This window comes from Nomascus leucogenys, chromosome 1a, assembly GCF_006542625.1.
Source record: "Nomascus leucogenys isolate Asia chromosome 1a, Asia_NLE_v1, whole genome shotgun sequence".
Classification (NCBI taxonomy): Eukaryota; Metazoa; Chordata; class Mammalia; order Primates; family Hylobatidae; genus Nomascus; species Nomascus leucogenys.
The window spans coordinates 39,489,162-39,510,429 of NC_044381.1; the positions used below are offsets into that span (position 1 = coordinate 39,489,162).

The following is a 21,268-nucleotide window of genomic DNA, read 5'->3' on the forward strand; positions in this document are numbered from 1 at the left end:
CCTTGTGTCCTGTGCTCCTAAAGCGGCGACTAGCCCCACTGAGGGAGGTGCTGTCCCTGCAGTGCACTGCTAACAGCAGTTGGTACAACCAAAACAGCAGACTAGCATAGAAAGTAATCCATCAGAAGCTATGTTTTTGACCACATAAGCACTGAAAACCAAACTTAAAAGGTATGGGAGGAGAAGAGGCATTGAATCTGAGGATTCCTTGAATTTAGCCAAACACATATAAATATTTCAGCAGACTTCACAGGATTTCATATATACTTACCTTCTTCTTTCTGCATAAATAATAGGTTCACATCTCTTCTTCTCAACTCTCTTTCCTTTCTTTTTTTCTCTTTTTTTTTTCCAAGACAGAGTCTTGCTCTGTAGCCAGGCTGGAGTGCGGTGGCGCAATCTTGGCTCACTGCAACCTCTGCCTCCCAGGTTCAAGCAATTCTCCTGCCTCAGCCTCCCAAGTAGCTGGGATTACAGACACATGCCACCACGCCCGGCTAATTTCTGTATTTTTAATAGAGATGGGGTTTCACCATGTTGGCCAGGCTGGTCTCGAACTCCTGACCTCGTGATCGACCCGCCTCAACCTCCCAAAGTGCTGGGATTACAGGCCTGAGCCACCACGCCCAGCCTCTCTTTTTTTTTTTTTTTTTTTTTTAAGACAGAGTCTCTCTCTGTAGCCAGGGTGGAGTGCAGTGGCGCAGTCTCAGCTCACTGCAACCTCTGCCTCCTGGGTTCAAGCCATTCTCCTGCCTCAGCTTCCCGAGTCACTGGGACGCCAAGCTAATTTTTTTGTATTTTTAGTAGAGACGGGGGTTTCACCATGTTGGTCAGGATGGTCTCAATCTCTTGACCTCGTGATCCACCCGCCTCAGCCTCCCAAAGTGTTGGGATTACAGGCGTGAGCCACGGCACCTAGCCCTCTCTTTCCTTTCTAATAGGGCTTTTCCTGCTTTGATTAATCCTATTTTGGTTTAGTTTCTCAGCAGGAATGACTCACATTCCCAGTGCTTGGAAGAAATGCATCATACCGCTCCCTCAAGTGTTGTCTTTTTTTTTCCTTCCCAGCAAGTCCCCAAACACAAACCTGAAGTCGGCCTCAGAAGGTGAGAAGGGTCTCTCTGTTGCCAAATCATTTGATGAGCATGTCTCCATCTTCATTTCTGTCCAGTATCCCACTGCAATTGTGAAGGTGGAGGCTGGCATTGGCATAGTTACATAGTAATACCAGCTTGAGCACCCTGTAAACAGGAAGAGAAAAACCATAATGAGGCCAATATATGATTCTGGGCTTTGCTGTGTAATTTCCTCTCTTGAGGCACTTGAAGAGCTTTTGTGATAAGCTGGTAAGAGCCACCTCTTGGAGGTCGGTCACATCAGCAGAAAGGGCATATTTCAGGGCTCAGGGAAAGCACAGGAGGGATGATGGCTTCAAGGCAACCAGGAAGGTCTGGGTCTCTTCCACAGATCAGTTTGAAGCCCTTCACGTGAGGGTGGTAGTGCAGGGGGTCCCTCACAGCTGTAAACACAGAAGGCCACAGGCTGTATGCTCCTACAGAGACAGAATATGTCTCATTCATCCAACACAGTATTTAGCATTAAAAAAATGCTCAATTGATACCTGTTGAATGAGTGAAAGAGTGAGCAAAGCAGTGATTGCTTTGTGCTGTAACTATCTTGTCCAAATTCAATTCAAGTCAATATAAAATGAACATAGTAGAAAACACATGAGACTAGGGAATGGAGACACTTGGGTTTTCATCCCAGCTCTGAAATTAATTAGCTGTGGGAGTTCAGGTCTTACTCTTAGTCCCTTTTATCTGTTTAGCTGGTCTTCCACTCCTTGCTGAGCAGATGAAAAGCACGTGCAGAAGTTCAACGGAGCCAAGGACTCCTAACTAGTTTGTAACAGGACTGGGATTAGAGCTGGGGCTCCCCATTCCAGTTGAGGGTGTACTCTCTACTTGGTCCAAACCTTAAGAGGCTTTTTATCAAGGGAATGAATGGCTGATAACTTGTAACGCTATATTCCCCTCATTTCTAAGATGTAAAAATAATTTTCATGTTTCTGAAATCTGAATGTGTCATACAACCTGATTTAACATAGTATTTTTTTCTGAGCATCTGCTATACATTAATCGTGTATCTTAAGAAGAATTTATATCATCTTTTTTTTAACTTTTATTTTAGGTTCAGGTGCAAGTTTGTATAACAAACTTGGGTAAATTGCATCATGAGGCAGGGTGGGGGTAGGTTTAGTGTATAGATTATTTTGTTACCCAGGTAATAAGCATAGTACCCGATAGGTAGTTTTTCTTTTTTGAGACAGGGTCTCGCTCTGTTGCCCAGGTTGGAATGCAGTGGCGTGATCACAGTTCACTGCAGCCTCAACCTCTTGTATACACAATATCCAATGTCTCAAGTGATTCTCCCACCTCACCCTCCCAAGTAGCTGGGACTACAGGTATGTGCCACCATATACAGCTTAATTTTTTTTTTTTTTTTTTTTTTGAAAGACAGGTTCCCACTATGTTGCTCAGGCTAGTCTTGAACTCCTGGGCTCAAGCAGTCCTCCCACCTTGGCCTCCTGAAGTGCTGGAATTACAGGCTTGAGCTACTGTGCCCAGCCTAATAGGTAGTTTTTCTGTCCTCACCCTCCTCCCACCCTCCACCCTCAAGTAGGCCCTGGTGTCTGTTGTTCCCTTCTTTGTATCCATGTGTACTCAATGTTCACCTCCCACTTATAAGAACATGCAGTATTTGGTTTTCTGATGCTGTGTTAGTTCAATTAGGATAATAACCTCCAGCCCCATCCATGTTGCTGCAAAGGACATTATCTCATTCTTTTTTATGACTGCATAGTATTCCATGGTATATATGTGCTACATTTTCTTTATTCAGTCTAGCATCGATGGGCATTTAAGTTGATTCAATGTCTTTGCTAAGGGATATCACCTTATATTATGGAACACATTTCTCCACTCCTCATGTTCCCATAGGGAGGAACTTCTTTTAGCATAAATCTCTCTTTCAGTTGCTTCACAAACTCCTTTACAGGAGCTATTATTCTTTTTCTTGCTTTAAGTTTTAGAGGGTTAAACACATTTGACATCCAATCACTGACCAAATTGGCCTGTGGTTGTCCAATCTGGTCTGTGATTGGGTGTCAAATTCAGAGCTGAAATATTAACATGCCCCTACTGGCCGGCAGACCTAACATGACATTTTTTAAAGTGCTTTACCAGTAAAATCCAATAATAGAGATTAGATTTTGATCTCCATGTGCATGGTTCCTTTGTCTATCTCAAAACAAATTCTGAACTCAGGAAGGTAGGACTTAGTAAAAAATAAATAATATTTCAGTGAGATTCAAGTTTGGAAGCCATGAAGGGAGTTACTTGAAAGAGAGATACAAAAGGATGTGCTCAGAACTGCTGGAAACCCACCAGAGCCAGCCATTCTCTCCAACTTGCCTGGAAGCTGCACCCTGCTTCTGGAACCAGAATGGCCACTCTTGAGATCCCTCTCTTTGTAGGTAAGAAGTTGAACGTAGGCCGGGAGCGGTGGCTGTAATTCCAGCACTTTGGGAGGCCGAGGCGGGTGGATCACTTGAGGTCAGGAGTTCAAGGCCAGCCTGGGCAATATGGTGAAACCCCATCTCTACTAAAAACACAAAAATTAGCCAGGTGTGATGGCACGTGCCTGTAATCCCAGCTACTCAGGAGGCTGAGGCAGGAGAATCGCTTGAACCTGGGAGGCAGAGGTTGCAGTGAGCCGAGATCGCGCCACTGCACTCCAGCCTGGGTGAGACTCGGTCTCCAACAAAAAGAACAAGTTGAAGGCATACTCCTCCTTAAAGGGACAATCAAATCCAGAGACACTGAAGCCAATCCAGTGATAGCTTCTACTGGGCATGAAGCAAAACCACAGCCTCAAAGAGAATCACTGCTCTGATTCCAAGCCAGTAAGAAGGAGGTAGGGACAGTCACAGACGTCTTGATGAAAGAATGACATGGATATGACATGATGGGCTATAGGGACTCCACCTCTACCATTCTTCTTTCTTTCCATAACTACCTACATTCCCTGGAACCCAATGCCTCCCATGACTGCTCCATAAAACCTTTCATTTTCTACTGGAAACATAATGAGAGCTGAAGCAGGTAGAAAGGAGCGTGCAGATGGAAGAAGAAGAAAGAAGTTATGGGTAAGGAGCTAAATCTTTTGAAGGCTCTGGTTTAAAAAAAAATCCTAAAAAAACACATTTTCTTAATCAAAGGGCTGTGGTCTGTCATTCCTTCTCTGAAGTACATTTCAGAGTTTACCAAGAACCGTTGGAATTTCCTTTTTAAAAATTCAGACCCTTGGCAGTTCAGTAAATAAGCAGCAATGGTGGGGCTTTCAGGTAAAAAGAGAAGTTTAACTGTATGAGGCCGAGGCCACCTTTGCTTCCTCCCCAAACTCTATTCAGGAACAGTAAAAGAATTTCTTTTCTTCTTTTTTTTTTTTTATTATTGTACTTTAAGTTTTAGGGTACATGTGCACAATGTGCAGGTTTGTTACATACGTATCCATGTGCCATGTTGGTGTGCTGCACCCATTACTTTGTCATTTAGCATTAGGTATATCTACTAATGCTATCCCTCCCCCCTCCCCCCACCCCACAACAGTCCCCAGAGTGTGATGTTCCCCTTCGTGTGTCCACGTGTTCTCATTGTTCAATTCCCACCTATGAGTGAGAACATGCAGTGTTTGGTTTTTTGTCCTTGTGATAGTTTACTGAGAATGATGATTTCCAGTTTCATCCATGTCCCTACAGAGGACATGAACTCATCATTTTTTATGGCTGCATAGTATTCCATGGTGTATATGTGCCATATTTTCTTAATCCAGTCTATCATTGTTGGACGTTTGGGTTGGTTCCAAGTCTGCCATTTTCTTTTTTTTTTTTGAGACGGAGTCTCGCTGTGTTGCCCAGGCTGGAGTGCAGTGGCGCAATCTCGGCTCACTGCAAGCTCCGCCTCCCGGGTTCACGCCATTCTCCTGCCTCAGCCTCTCTGAGTAGCTGGGACTACAGGCGCCCGCCACCACGCCCGGCTAATTTTTTGTATTTTTAGTAGAGACGGGGTTTCACCATGGTCTCGATCTCTTGACCTCGTGATCCGCCCGCCTCGGCCTCCCAAAGTGCTGGGATTACAAGCGTGAGCCACCGCGCCCGGCCGTCTTTGCTATTTTCTAAAGACACGACCCAACAAGGAGAGAGAGAATAAAGCAGGAGACAATCGCTGCAGAATATTGGAAGCTAGAATGCAGATGGAAGAGTGGCAAATGACACAGCAGACCTGAATCCTAAGTTGGCAGTGGGGAAAGATAAGACCCATCTCATTTTACCCCTTAGAAGCTCCAAAAGGCTCTAGGGTATAGGAAATGCTAAACTAAGCAGGCCCAGCTGCACATCTAAGTGGTCAGATCCACAGATGGTCTCCCCACCCTGCACACCTGAGCTATTTGCCCATCTCACACATATCCCAACAAATAACTGGAAGTTTATTTTCTAGAAAGACTAAAGGAAGGGCCTCTGAACTGGCAGCTGTGGTGTTGGAGGAGAAACGGCACAGTTGAAGGCAAGTGAATGGAATTAGATGAATACATGCACATAGGATGCTGAGGCCACCAGCCATCCTCCCTTATTTGGTTCCAGAAGGCTGGCAGCCAGACTTTCACTGTCTAGGCAAGAGACTGAAAGAAGGGGATTAGCTTAAGAAATCAGTCTATGGTGAAGCTGATGGTTGACAAGCCCTCCAAATGTATTCACAGCTTCCAATTCATATTTCAGTCACCTGCTCCTGAATGCTTGCATGCAAGCTTCCAGCCATCCCTAGAAAGCCTCTATTACAAAATCAAGATCCAAAAGGACAAGCAAATGGGAAAAAAAAAAAAAAAACAAAGCATAAGACAATCATTAATTCCATCCAAGAAAAAAATTAATATGTACAGAAATAATGAAGTCACAGTTTTGCTACAAGGCTTAGCTCTTAATAACACACAAAAATATGATATAAATGAAGGCCGGATGTGGTGGCTCACCTGTGTGATCCTAGCACTTTGGGAGGCCTAGGTAAAAGGATCACATGAGACCAGTAGTTCAAGACCAGCCTGGGCAACACAGGGGGGTCCCATCTCTACAAAATTTTTTTTTATTAGCCAGGTGCATTGGTGGTGCCTGCCTGTGATCCCACGTACTTGGGAGGCTGAGGTAGGAGGATCACTTGGGCCCAGGAGGTCAGGCTGCAGTAGAGCTGTGATCACACCACTACACTCCAGCCTGGGTGACAGAGGAAGACCCTATGTCAAAAATAATAATAATATAAATGAAGAATACTGATCTAATCAACATTATGATATTAATTATATTGAGAAGACAGGATTTTAGGAAGGGGGCTTGTGTATGATGGAGTTTGGGGAGGGAGGAGGACAGCTAAATTACTTACCTGCCATAGTGGGAAGACCAACCCTGAAGAATAAAGCGTCTTATTGAAGGACATGCAGGTAAATATCAAGTAATCAGCCAAAAGAGGTGAAAGTGGTTACTTCTAAAAAGCAGGAAACATGGAGGAATAGAGATTACAAAGGACTGCTGCTTGGGGAAATGGTTATAATAAACCCATCAGAATTACTTGACTCTGTAAATATTGCATCGTTAATGTAAAATAATTGAACTAATCAATTACTTAAAACGTAATCTTAACAGAAAAAGAATAACACGTCTGGTACGGAGGTACTATTAAAATGATGGAATATAACTCAGAAGAAAGAAGCAATTTAGAGATAAGGAGCAGGCACTAGCCTATTAAGAAATCCTTTTAAGAATGAAGCACTATGCATAACAGGCTTTCTCCCTACATTTGCGTTGAATTTTTGACCTGATTTTCTTGCTGCCTGTCTGGTTCTTGTACCATCCACCTAGTCCATGGGCAAGATGATACTTGTGGAAACAGCAGAAATTGAAACTACTTCCAAGAGAAAACACTGCTAATGGAGTAAGAGGTATTTGTTAGATCCCTGCACAAGGTCAATAAAAATCCACATAGAGTGCCTAATCCCATCACAACCCAGCACCTTGATTAGAATATCTGTACCCTCGAGGTGACGTGGGGAGGACACCAGAAGTCACAGCAGGACGTGGCAGGGGAGAGAAATGGAGATTAGCAATTAAAAAGTCAGAAACCTTAAATGACCCAGAGTTTGAGAGATAGCAATAGTGATAACAGAACCTGAGATGAGTCCAATAAAAATATGTTAAAACTGTCATTGTTTCCTCACAGTCTTCTCTGAAGTTCAATAATGGAAATAAAATAATTGTTTTTTAAATATCACCCAAATTCATATTTTAAGTGCTCAAGATGATTTCCTATATAGCGCACAAGTTTTTTTTTTTTTTATTTTCTTAGATTCCTAAAGTTCCTCTACTTAGTGGAGCTCATTTGGAATCAACTGTTTCAGACTTCAAGCTTTTAAAAGCAAAAAGGTTTTCTTGGCTACCAAGTGACAGTCAAATCGGCGCAGATCAATTGGCTGGGCCAAATAAGAACCAGCCAGAAACCCAATTCCTGGTCGAACTCTTCTCAGAAGCTTCTCACTAGAGTCTGGCCCTGGGCTTCTTGCCTGGATCCTGGTTGAATGCTAGAGCCAGCGCTGAGATCACGGAGCGCTGCTAGTGCTCTGGAGAAGGTTTTCATTAGTTGCTTGTTATGAGGACGTTTCTAGTATCCTCATTTGGTAGAAAAGTCTCTTTTGAGTTGTCTGTTCATGGATTATTCCAATGAACCCAATCTTACATGAAGACTGCCCACTGCCACAGGGAACAGCACCTAACCTTATCTTCCAATCAGCCTACAAAAATTGCAAAGAATAAGGTGGAAATACTGCCCCAGAAAGCAGAGCATGCATTCCCAAGACAAAGAATTTCGGGATTGTCTATTGTTTGGAATAAGCCTACCTTGCAAGAGAATTAATGAGTTTATTGCTTTTGGATATGTCCATTCATTGAGCTCCACCTCTGGAATCTGACAGCTAGGGTTCAATTCCTTGCTCTGCATTTACCAGTTTGGGCACATCACTTAATTTCTCTAATGCATCAGTTTCCTCATGTATAACAAGAGAATGATCATAGTATCTTGCTGTGAGGATTAAGTTAGGATTAAATTAGATAATCTACAGAGTGATCACTAGGCATAATAATTGGCACAAAGTAAGTGTTCAAGAAACATTAGGTGCTGTCATCATCTGTTGTTGTTGTAGTCTTCATCTGCAAGCTCTCATCTTTACAGCTGTCTACCCTTGATGCTCAGGCTGATTTTCTGAAGACAGAGGCAAAGAATGCTAAAGGTATGGCTGCCACATGTGTACTGAAAACCGCGACCTGATGAGGCCCACATATGGGGTTCAAGGTTGAATGGCATTAAAACACAGTCCACACAAAGCGATCCATTTAAAGGAGAATGACAGCCTAAAGGGGGCATCCTGTATGACTTCACATAGAATGGGCCATTTGGAGACTATTTAAATGGTGTTTACTTTAAATGAGCCATCCTTGATGAAACAGACAGTGAATGCCTTCATTTTCCTTTTGATTCAATCCACTTGCACTAGACTCCCTTTGCTACACCAGCTGCAAAACAAAGAGAACACGCTGTACTTGAATTAACCCAGAGTTTTTCCTCTGCAGAGGCCAGAAACCCCTCACGCCACTGGATGATTTCACAGCCAGGCCGGGATTCATTAGCAACACTAACAGAGAGGGGTGGTAGGAAGGGATGCAGAGGAAACAGCACTCCTTAACTTCAGGCACAAGCCTGCCACACCCAGCAGGCAACACCCAGCTTGCCCTTCTTTCTCGGCAGATTCTGTAAAGCTGGACTTCTCTCCACCTCAGAAAGAGACCAGAGTTCTCTAACACCCCTACATCGCTTTCTCCTATTGGACTGTATTTAGGGGGAAAAACTCTCATACTTCAGTTGTCTCACTAGTAAGATACATGTATCATATGACATATTGACAATAACAGCTGTTACAAGATCCAAATAGACATTTTCATCTCCACAATAGGACTGAAATTTTCCTTAGATGACTGTGTTTTTGCAGCCATAATAGAACTTGAAATGGATCAATTTTCAAATCACAAGAGGCAGTTTAAAATTTAGTTTTTGGGCCAGGAGCAGTGGCTCACGCCTATAATCCCAGCACTTTGGGAGGCCAAGGCGGGTGGATCACCTGAGGTCGGGAGTTTGAGACCAGCCTGGCCAACATAGCGGAAATCCTTCTCTACTAAAACTACAAAATTAGCCGGGCATAGTGGCGCATGCCTGTAATCCCAGCTATTCAGGAGGCTGAGGCTGGAGAATCACTTGAACCCTGGGAGGTGGTGGTTGCAGTGAGCCGAGATCGTGCCATTGCACTCCAGCCTGGGCAACAAAAGCTAAACTCTGTCTCAAAATAAATAAATTAATTAATTAATTAAATTAAAATATAGTTTTGGGCCAGGCGCAGTGACTCACACTGGTAATCCCAGAACTTTGGGAGGCCAAGGCGAGAGGATCACCTGAGGTTCAGAGTTCAAGACCAGCCTGGCCAACATGGGTGAAACCCTGTCTCTACTAAAAATACAAAAATTAGCCAGGCATGGTGGCGGACACCTGTAATCCTAGCTACTCAGGAGGCTGAGGCAGGAGAATTACTTGAACCCAAGAGGCAGAGGTTGCAGTGGGCCAAGACTGCGCCACTGTACTTCAGCCTGGGCGACAGAGTGAAACTCCATCTCCAAAATAAAAATAAAAACAAATAAAATGTAGTTTTGAAAGTAAGTATCATAACTAAAGAGTGTTAAAACAGTTATCTTAATTATTTTTTCAATGACTATTCTAAAAACTGTCCTGCGAATAGTTTTGAAGATTCTATCTTCCACAGGAGGAAGAATAATTATCAGTGAAGAGGGAAAAAGGAAGAACACGAAGCAGTAGTCAGTTCATGAGAGGAGCGAGAACTTTTTATACTAAACCTGTGAGAAACTTAGCTAACTGAGATAATCATTTTTCATAAAAAAATTTTGAGAAGAAAAATCAAGATACAGCAGTCATTTTTACACATCAGTCATGCCTACCAATAGTAAATTAAATAAGAAATTTATGAAAAGTCAGTGTCCTATTCGTAGGTGAGTCTTGCATAAACCTACTCAATAGAATTAAAAGCACAGCTATAACCACACACACATAACCACTCTGCTTGTGCAGAGGCTAAGGAAGATCATAGCTCTGCCAAGTTAAGCATCTCATGGAACTTCTCGTATTAAAGAGTTATTGTTTTCACTGAAAATTAGAACAGGCACTTAAATTCTTCCTACGAAAACCGTCCATTTTACTTTTTCAACCTCTCCACTATAGGTTAGACAAACAGCATGAAGCATTCAGAAATATCAAATTGATATGTGCTTTTATTTAACATATAATCTTTCCTCAATCCTTCAGTAGCCCCTGCTACTTTGCTACCTCAAAATTGTTTCTTTCTCTAACCACAATTCCTTATTTCAGCAATTCCTGTCCAAACTATTATATATGCTATGATTATTTTGGAACACCTTTTTATCACAAATTAAAGATGCCTAACAATATTTACAGGAATACGTATATTCAGAAACATGTACACTTATAAGTGTATATAGACATACTATACAGAATGTATATATCATATATTTTAAATATATAATATACATACATCTGTACAATAAATATAATATATTCACGAAAAGGAGAGAGAGCTCCCCATTCTGGCTGCTCTTCCCCTCTTGGCCTCCTTCTCCACTGCTTGGGTCTTTCAGCAAACTCTAGCTTTCTGTCAGGACTTTGCAGATGCCGAGTCTACACCTTCCGGTTTTCTAAGTGAGTGCCACCCTCGTGAATACCCATAGCGTGACTGTCTCTTGTTAGTTCTTCTCCACAGTTGCTCAAGGGTTGTAACTGGCACCAGAACAAATGAGACAGTAAGACGCCCTGGGCACCAGCATTGCCTAACCAGGGCAATGTGCCAGGTCAGGCCACCACTTTGCAATCACTGATGCTACCCAGCAAGGCTTCGGTTTTCCTTCCCTGCAACATGGTACCGCCTCAGGCACAGGAGTGGCAGGAGAGAATGACCTTCAAGATCATTCTTGTGAACTAGGTAAAAGAGCGCCACCTGCTGAACACAAGCGCCTCTATAGGTTTTCCTTGTTGGCTAATGGGATACCTAAAGGAATATGCCCCATCAGGTTTGTTATTCAAGTCTCACCGGCCACTCTGACCTTCGATGCAGGTGACCCAGTTCCCCTTAAGCTGGATCAGCTAACTGGACACCAAATCATACTGCTCCAGGTGGTCACAGGTAAACTTGAGTGCTTTACTCATATGGAACATTCATAAATGTCAAGTCCAAGACAAAAATCCACAGCAATGAGAACTGGTATATACGTGCCTGCCAGAATCAATGTCTGAAAGAAACCATGATGACTTTCACATATGTCGTGTATGGTAAGCGCAGTGCCAGGAGGGTAAGCAAGAACTATTCAACAACAAATCACAAAACAAAAGAATTAACTGACACAGATTTAGAAAGTACTGGCTAACCGGCATCTTTCTAATGGGAAAAGATGAATACATTTATCCTTAAAAACATAGGAACGTATGTGTACAGGCATGGAATAAAGTTTCCCTAGTTCTAGAAACAAGGAGCTTTCTCTACTTTGCATTCTTTCTTTGTGAGGAAAATACTTAATCATAACCACTCCTAAATGCCTCTTAATTTACCATTTCCTCATACGTAATTCCTGGTTGCATACTAGGGGAGCAGTCTAAATAGCACTGCTCATTTTGAAAAGTTGGCTTTCAGTTGCACACAGGAGGGTCTAGACTCTCACATCTTGGCTTTTTCCTGGAATTTCCCACACAAAGTCAAAAGAAAAAGAATGCCAGAGAGCTAGTCTATTGGGCAGGCCAGAGAGTAGCATTTTGCCCAGAATGAAGTAATGTCTACAGTCTTACTTTTGCAAAGAAAAATGAAATCAGATCCTATGCAAGGGCACATGTAGTTTTTAACACCTTTCACTTGTTCATATGCTTTTTCTCCTTCATCTGGAAGAAGCTTCCATTAGGCAGTCTTCTTCATTTACTTGAGGCTTCCCACAAAAAACAAAAGCAGAGTATTTTCTTTTTCTTTTTCTTTCTTTTTTGTTTTTTTGAGACAGAGTCTCGCTCTGTCGCCCAGGCTGGAGTGCAGTGGCACAATCTTGGCTCACTGCAACCTCCGCCTCCTGGGTTCAAGCGATTCTCCTGCCTCAGCCTCCCAAGTAGCTGGGATTACACACGCCTGCCACCAAGCCCAGCTAAATTTTTTTGTATTTTTAGTAGAGACAGCATTGCACTGTTAGCCAGGATGGTCTCGATCTCCTGACCTCATAATCTGCCTGCCTCAGCCTCCCAAAGTGCTGGGATTACAGGCGTGAGCCACCGTGCCCAGCCCTCAGAGTATTTTATTTTTCTAGGAAGCAGGGATATACTAAATTAGACTCAATAAAAATAAAACTTTCACGCCTGTAATCCCAGCACTTTGAGAGGCCAAAGCGGGCGGATCACGAGGTCAGGAGATAGAGACCATCCTGGCTAACATGGTGAAACCCCGTCTCTACTAAAAATACAAAAAATTAGCCAGGCGTGGTGGTGGGCACCTGTGGTCCCAGCTACTCGGGAGGCTGAGGCAGGAGAATGGCGTGAACCCAGGAGGCGGAGCTTGCAGTGAGTGGAGATTGCGCCACTGCACTCCAGCCTGGGGGACAGAGTGAGACTCTGTCTCAAAAAAATAAATTAATTAAAAAAAATAAAACTAAACAAAAAATTACTATAAGAAAATTACAATGTACTAAACCAATTCTTTTTAAAATTTGTTGAGGCTGGAAAAAAGGCATAAACTGTAATTAAGCAACAAAAGCAAAAGAAATGACCCTGAAGTCGATTTTGTTACCATCACTAGTAGTTTTAAATGTTTCTTCCATGAACATACTACTTCTGCCTGATTATAAAGAACACATTTATTCCACAAATGCATATTGGGTGCTTATTCTATACAAGGCACTGTATTAGGCACTGGGTCTCTGCGCTTAATAGTTTAGCTATATTTTGGTAGAGAATATAGGCCAACAATAAGTCACACGACAACATCTCTGTCTGCCCAAATCACATTATGCTGAGGAAGTTTAATAATAAAGGAGAATAATAAAGGAGCCAAGCAAGTTAATCTAAATCTATGGCCTTGTCTTAGCCTTCTTTAAAAAAAAAAGAATAACAACTGCTCAGCTAATAGAATTCTTACAATGGTCATCACCCTACATCCAAACCATTACCCTTCATTTTAAAAACAGTTAGGAGAAATGATTTCCCTTATGAAGCAAGGACCCAGAGGTCTGTCTTCTGATTTCTGTTCCCTGCCCAAGGGCTGCTGTCATTTCTGTTGCTGTTATCTGCTCCCAGGTGCCTTGCTTCTTTGGAAAAATCAGCTGGTGCCCGGGAAATGTGCTAATCAGGCCTATGTGTCACTGTGATGGAAACTGTGACTTGCTGGGTCGCACTTTGCCAGTCATGTTTTCAAAGATAGCTCATCGTTTTAAAGGGCATTCTGCACAACAGAGCAGAGGTCCTATGAGACCAATCTGCCAATCGAGAAAACATGACTTAGAAAGGAAATAGCATCATCTTGTATCCACATCCCCTTTCTCTAAGGAGTGCAGATACATTTGTAGACATTATTCCATCCTCAGAAAAGCCATTTTGGTTCTGGCAAACAGCTTTATTAGTACTATTTCCTGATTGTCCTCTGATAAACCCTGTCTGTGGGAGGAATTGCAGTATTAAGCATAGAGTTCTTTTATCTTGTCTAGCTTAATTCTCCCTCAGCTTGAACTGGCAAAGATTGTTCTGTGATATCATATAAGGTGTAAGTGGTGTGAACATAAGTAAATCTCAATAAGCATCTATTTTATTACTCTGTCCTCAACTGGAATTTAGGGGGAAAAAAAGATCCACAGATATATTCCTGGGGTTATAAAAGTTTTTCGTATTTAAAGTTGATTCTCAATTTTTTGGTAATAATCTTCAAATAGATACACAACAACAGACAGATGAATATGAGAGGTCAGAAAACTTTTTTCTGTAAAAGACCAGCTAACAAATATTTTAGGCTTTGCAGGACCTTGTTGCCAATACTCAACTCTGCTGTTGTAACACGAAGGCAGTCAAAGACAATGGCCATGATCCAATAAAACTTTATTTACAAAAACAGGTAGTGTACTAGATTTGGCCAGCAGGCCATGGTTTGCTGACCCCTAAAATCATACAGATGTGAGTACTGCCAAATGATTTCAGAGTTTCCATCTGTATTAGATTGCATGGGGATGTGTAGGACTGCGATAATTATCAAGAGATAATGAGAAAAGAAGGTAAGGATGATGCTTTTGGATGAGTAAAGGCCAAACGACATCACAGCATGCTGTGTAAACAAAAGTTTACAGGGAGATGAAAGACAAGTGGTGGAGAACTGGATTATTTTGTGGCTCAGGGTAGAACAGGTGTTCAGTCTCAAAAGAAACTGCATGGAGCCATCAGCACCACATTCATATTGTAAGGGGCAATTTCATCTCAGCAAAATATTAATCTTTACATTCAATTTATATTTATATATCAATATAAAATTCAAATTATAAATTATAAATTTGAATTTTATTGATTTGCTAGTTTGATCTGCATTTCATTTATAATTTTATTTTGGCTTTACAGATGTGTAAGAGTTGTAAGAACACAGAGTTCATTCATATCTAGTCTTAGATCTATAGTTTTTGAAATGTCATTCTAACAAAAATAATTTAAGTCAACTGTGGTAAATCATGAGACCTTTCCCTCTAAAAAGAAGAATAATGCTCAAGTTTGGGAAACATTGTCAAACACAAGGCTTTACTGCAGGGCCAAACTATGAATGAGAAAATACATAGGCTTGGTGAGGTGAGGGTGGGGAGAGCCACATGGCATCTTGGGAGGTGGAGTTATCACAAGCACACTGCTATAGGCAGAAATGGGAGCAGGCCACCTATCAGTGCCTATTTGAAATTGCAGTGTTTCATATACTCAATCAATTCAGCAAGTCAGGGAACCAGAGACAATAGAGAAAGAGCCTATGTGAGTCTAGCAGAACCTTACTGGACAATGGCCAACAAGACACTAGAGCCCAGATAAAGAAGCTGCGTGTATCTGCCAACCCTTTAATCCAGTCAAGTTGACACCTAAAATTAACCACCACACATATACAATAAATGTGTACTTTTTTTTTTTTTTTAGACAGTATCATTCTGTCGCCCATGCTGAAGTGCAGTGGTATGATCTCAGCTCTCTGCAACCTCTGCCTCCTTGGTTCAAGCAATTCTCTTGCCTCAGCCTCCTGAGTAGCTGGGATTACAGCCGTGTACCACCACGCCCAGCTAATTTTTTTGTATTTTTGTAGAGACGGGGTTTCACTATGTTGCCCAGGCTGGTCTTGAACTCCTGGCCTCAAGTGATCCGCCCGCCTTGGCCTCTCAAAGTGCTGGGATTACAGGTGTGAGCCAGCATGCCTGGCCATAAATGTGTACATCTTAAATGTGTTGTTCAATGAGATTTCACAGATAAACACACTTACATAATTAATCATTACCCCATGAACATTTCCATTACCCCAGAAATTCCGCTGTACCCTTGCACTCATTTCTTCCTAACCCCATTCCAGCCAACCACTGATCTGGTTTCCATCAGTACAGACTGGTTTGACTTCTTCTCAAAATTCATATAAAAAGAGTCATTCAGTGTGACTCTATTTTACTTAGCATAATGTTTGTGAGATTCATCCATATTGTTGCAGGTGTCACTAGCTTTTTTTTTTATTTATCAATAGCAGTCCATTGTGTGAATAAACTATAATTTGTTTATCCATGTACAATTAGACTGTTTTTGGTCATTATGGAAAATGTGCTGTGAACAACCATGTATTAATCGTTTTGTGGATGTAGGTTTTCATTTCTCTTGGGTAAATACTTAAGAGTAAAATTGCTAGATCATGTAAATATATGTTTAAGTTTGTGAGTATCTGCCAAACTATTTCCAAAGTGGTTGCATCCTTTCATATTCTCACCAGCAATGTGTGAGAGTTCTAGTTGTGGCTCATCCTTGGAAACACTTGGTATTTTCTGTCCTTTTAATTTTAACCCTCTAACTAGGTATAAAATACTATCTCATTATGGTTTTACTTTGCATTTCCCTGATGACAATGTTGAGTACCTTTTCACGTACTTTGCACATTCTTATATCTTCTTTTGAAAAGCATCTGTTTGGCCGGGCGCGGTGGCTCACGCTTGTAATCCCAGCACTTTGGGAGGCCGAGGCGGGCGGATCACGAGGTCAGGAGATCGAGACCACGGTGAAACCCTGTCTCTAATAAAAACACAAAAAATTAGCCGGACATGGTGGCAGGCGCCTGTAGTCCCAGCTACTAGGAGAGGCTGAGGCAGGAGAATGGTGTGAACCCGGGAGGCAGAGCTTGCAGTGAGCCGAGATCGCGCCACTGCACTCCAGCCTGGGTGACAGAGCGAGACTCCATCTCAAAAAAAAAAAAAAGAAAAGAAAAGCATCTGTTCATGTCATTTGTTCATTTTTTTTTCATGTGGGGTTTTTTACTGTTTTATTATTAGGTTATAAGAATACTTTATAGGCCGGGCACGGTGGCTCATACCTGTAATCCCAGCACTTTGGGAGGCCAAGGCAGGTGGATCACTGAAGGTCAGGAGTTCAAGACCAGCCTGGCAAACATGGTGAAATCCTGTCTCTACTAAGAATACAAAAATTAGCTGGGCGTGGTGGTGCATGCCTGTAATCCCAGCTAATCGGTGAGAGAATCGCTTGAGCCCGGGAAGCAGAGGTTGGTTGCAGTGAGCTGAGATCGCGCCACTGCACTCCAGCCTGGGCAACAGAATGAGACACCGTCTCAAAAAAAAAAAAAAAAGATTATATCATTCTAGGTGCAAGCCTTTTGCCAGATATATGTATTACAAATATATTCTGGTATATGTGGCTTGCCTTTTCATTTTTATTTACACTTTGTGCTACTGATTTTCCATAGTGACATTTTTGTTCCTAATTTCAGCAGTAGAGATTTACATTATGTTATTTTAACATTAGTTTTTTTTTTTTTTTTTGAGATGGAGTCTCGCTCTGTTGCCCAGGCTGGAGTGCAGTGGCACGATCTCAGCTCACTGCAAGCTCCGCCTCCCGGGTTCACGCCATTCTCCTGCCTCAGCCTCCAGAGTAGCTGGGACTACAGGCACCCACCACCACGCCCAGCTAATTTTTTGTATTTCTAGTAGAGACGGGGTTTCACCGTGTTAGCCAGGATGGTCTCAATCTCCTGACCTCACGATCCGCCCGTCTCGGCCTCCCAAAGTGCTGGATTACAGGCGGGAGCCACTGCGCCCGGCCTTAACATTAGTTTTCTGTCAATCATTCAAATGTCAATCATACATTTTAAAAAATTTTCCTTCAAGAATGTTACACTTCAGTTAATAGGGTTGCTACAAATAAAAATATAAAAAAAAGAATGTTATACCTAGCCAAAGATTGTTCATAAGTGAACACAACAAAAAGCCAATCTAAATATGGGAGGGCTCAGAAAATGTACCATTCATCCAGTCTTCTAAAAAAAAAAAAAAAATGAAGCTATTTCCCAGCGAACTTAAGAGCTCAAGAATGAAGAAAGTCTAAATACTTATTATGAAATCATTTGAAACTGAATGAAAATACAATAATAGTAATTCCTAGAAAAGACATAATACAAAAAGTTATAGAGAAAATGTGAGTCCCAAATCCCAAGTTTTATTAAGTAAAACCGGAGAATATGGGTGCAGAAGGATAATGGAGTAAATACCCATCCAATTCCTTATTTGATATGAATTCCAGAGATACTGGTTAAATTGTAAAACATCCATTTATAGGATACTCATAGCCATAAAAATAATGAGGAAAGGTCAGGCACAGTGGCTCATGCCTGTAATCTTAGCACTTTGGGAGGCCGAGGTGGTCAGATTGCCTTAGCTCAGGAGTTCGAGACTAGCCTAGGCAACACAGTGAAACCCCGTCTCTACTAAAATACAAAACATTAGCCAGGCATGGCGGCGTGCGCCTGTAGTCCCAGCTACTCGGGAGGCTGAGGCAGGAGAAATGCTTGAACCCGGGAGGCAGAGGCTGCAGTGAGGAGAGATCACACCACTGCACTCCAGCCTGGCGAAAGTGCAAGACTGTCTCAAAAAAAAAAAAAAATCAAGTAAATACTCATCGGTGACTTCAGTACATACGTAAATCTAGCTTATGATAAAGACATCACAAAATTTAAAAATTCAATAAATGATCCTGAAGCAACTGGTTTTCTATTTAAAAAAAAGACAATGTTTAGTCCTCATTTCACAACCTGACGAGAATAAATTACAGACTGATTAAAGAGTTATAAAAATTAAACTATAAAAATGAACAAAATGAATCTTAGAGCAATCTAATAAATTTAACTTCATAAAAACAGACACATCATATAAAATTAAAAGATATACCAAAAGCTGGGAACAATGCTTTTCATAAATGTAAGAAATTAATATCTTTTTTTAAAGAGCCAATAAAATTGAAAAATAAGACAAACTTGGCAAAAATCTAGGTCTTCAGTACCAAAATGGGCAAAGGAAATAAACAGAAAATGAAAATGGTTAAGAAATATATAAGGACATGTGAAACTCACTAATCATCAAAGTAATCCAATTAAAGAGAGACCTGCTGCTGCCTATCAGATGAGCAAAGTTCCAGGTGACAAGGACCCTCGTAACTACAGATGAATGTATAAATTGGCACAGCCTTTCTGGAAAACATTATGGGATATGTACCAACAGCCTTAAACGTGTTGCAACTTTTGACTCAGTAATTCTAATTTTATATAAAATATCTCCCCTGGAATTTAATGCAACTTTATTTATAACAGGAAAAAAACTGAAATAATCAAAACATTTAATATAGAAATGTTAAATTCTGATATATTCAGATAAAAAATATTGTGCCAACGTTAAAATCATATTAAAAAACATTTAATGACCTGTAAAATGTTCAAGATACACTAAAGTGAAAAAAGCAGAATAAACACCATCATATGCTATCACGATTTGAGGATGATAACTGTACAAAACATATAGATTTTAAATACTGAAAGGAAAGTAACGAAATCTTAGCAATAATTTTCTCTATAATTTTTTTAATTTATTTTTAGTTTTCTGTATATTTTAAAGCTTCTATAATAAATATGTGGAAAGAGATGCCTTCTTTTTTTTTTTTTTTTTTTTTGAGACGGAGTCTCGCTCTGTCGCGCAGGCTGAAGTGCAGTGGCGCCATCTCAGCTCACTGCAAGCTCCATCTCCCAGGTTCACGCCATTCTCCTGCCTCAGCCTCCCGAGTAGCTGGGATGACAGGCACCCGCCCCCAGCTAATTTTTTGTATTTTTAGTAGAGACGAGATTTCATCGTGTTAGCCAGGATGGTCTCAAAGGAGATGCCATATTTTAAATAAAGAAATAATATAACTATAAAAATGTTTCCTGGCCAGGCACAGTGGCTCACACCTTTGGGAGGCTGAGTTAGACAGATCACTTGAACCTGAGCGTTCAAGACCAGCCTGGGCAACATGGCAAAATCTCATGTCTACAAAAAAAGTGCAAAAATTAGCTGGGCGTGGTAGCATGCACTTGTAGTTCCACCTACTTGGCAGGATGAGGTGGGAGGATCAATTGAGGCTGGCAGGTCAAGGCCATGATGAGCCATTATCAAGCCACTGCACTCCAGCCCGGGCAACAGAGCGAGACCCTGTCTCTCAAATAAACAAATTTTTTCCTGGCATCAACATGCTCAGGATATCCACTGAAAAAGTTAAATGTTGCAATAAGAAGTAATTCATAGATAAAACCTTGATGATGCATTAGCACTGCCTTCCATCTTTCTTATACAACTTTGGTTCAGAACTTCACACAGGCAAACCGTGTATAGAATAGATACTTCACTAAGACAACTCCAGTGGGCCAGCCAACAAGACCACTATCTCTTAACATAATGAATAACCATGTACAGACACTGTAACAAACCACAGACAACTCAATTGTAATGGTGTTTCCATGGTACACCTGCCTGTTCAGAACATCTTCAGTCAAGACCACCTACAAACCACCAGGTGAAAGCAACTGCTGAAATAATCTATGAACCAACAACTCTAGTATGAAGAGCCCCAAATCCCATGCCCAGGCTCCTAAGTGTCCCTCCCTATTCCCTGCTTGTTTTCTCTGGCAGGATGTTTTATACTATGTTCATTTCCAACCCAACTAATAAAGGAGCTCTTTAAAGTTTAGAAAAATACTGTTTATTGGGTTCCTGGGTCCACATGTGTGCAATACATAAATAAGCAAAGAACACATGTACAGTACCTTCCCAAAGCTGCGTTGGTTTGGCAGAATTTTCCCCACTCATTAAAACAACAAAAGATGCAGCTGCTCGAACTGTAGCCTGCCATGTTGACATGGCAACGGGTGGCTCTTGGCATGGAAAAAGGGCCCTGTTGTTTATGGGAGATCCCACAGTATAAACACATGGCCTGCAGAAGAGAGACAAAGAAAAAAACGGGGTGAATCTTTAAAATGAGTTGTCACTTTTCTCACCACCATGGTAGTGCAGGTTAAGTTGAGCTTTCAAAGAAAACATTTGCAACTTTGTAGCTGACTGGTTTCCGAGCATTTTGAACTGAAGCTGCCAAGGGCTGGCTATGTGAATAGCTGAGTGGTTATTTCTCTCAAATGAATTACTTAAATATGTAAGAAGAGTTTTTTTTTTTAAGGAGAAAGATATTTTTTGGATAAAGTTTTAAATACTAGTCGGCCAAGTTATAATTTATATTACCCTTGCCCCCTCCCCTCAGGCCTGGTGCCTTCAAAAGAAAAGTTTGAGAGACATTCTTACAAACCTTTTGGAAAGCATTCTGGAAAAGAAAATATGTTTGGAGATCACTGAGATATTAATGCTTGGAAAAACAAGCTGGTGGTCTCAAATCCAGGGCTGGCAGGCAGATACCCCCAATCTTGGAAGCCACCATCTCAAATG

At 41.4% G+C, this 21,268-nt stretch overlaps 1 protein-coding gene across 9 annotated transcripts in view; it reads right to left on the reverse strand.

Annotated features, from left to right (window-relative positions):
- AOPEP (aminopeptidase O (putative)) overlaps window positions 1-21,268 on the reverse strand; it is a 361,345-nt gene that overhangs the window by 297,211 nt on the left and 42,866 nt on the right. For all 9 annotated transcript variants that reach the window (XR_004027058.1, XR_004027063.1, XR_004027075.1 and 6 more), the window contains exons 3-4: window positions 20,599-20,765; window positions 1,088-1,241 (exon numbers count right to left, since the gene is read on the reverse strand). Coding sequence is in view for 5 of the 9 variants with exons in the window: in XM_030800182.1 (XP_030656042.1) it covers window positions 1,088-1,241; window positions 20,599-20,765 (321 nt within the window). In the remaining 4 variants the exon portion in view is untranslated. The remainder of the gene's footprint in view (window positions 1-1,087; window positions 1,242-20,598; window positions 20,766-21,268) is intronic.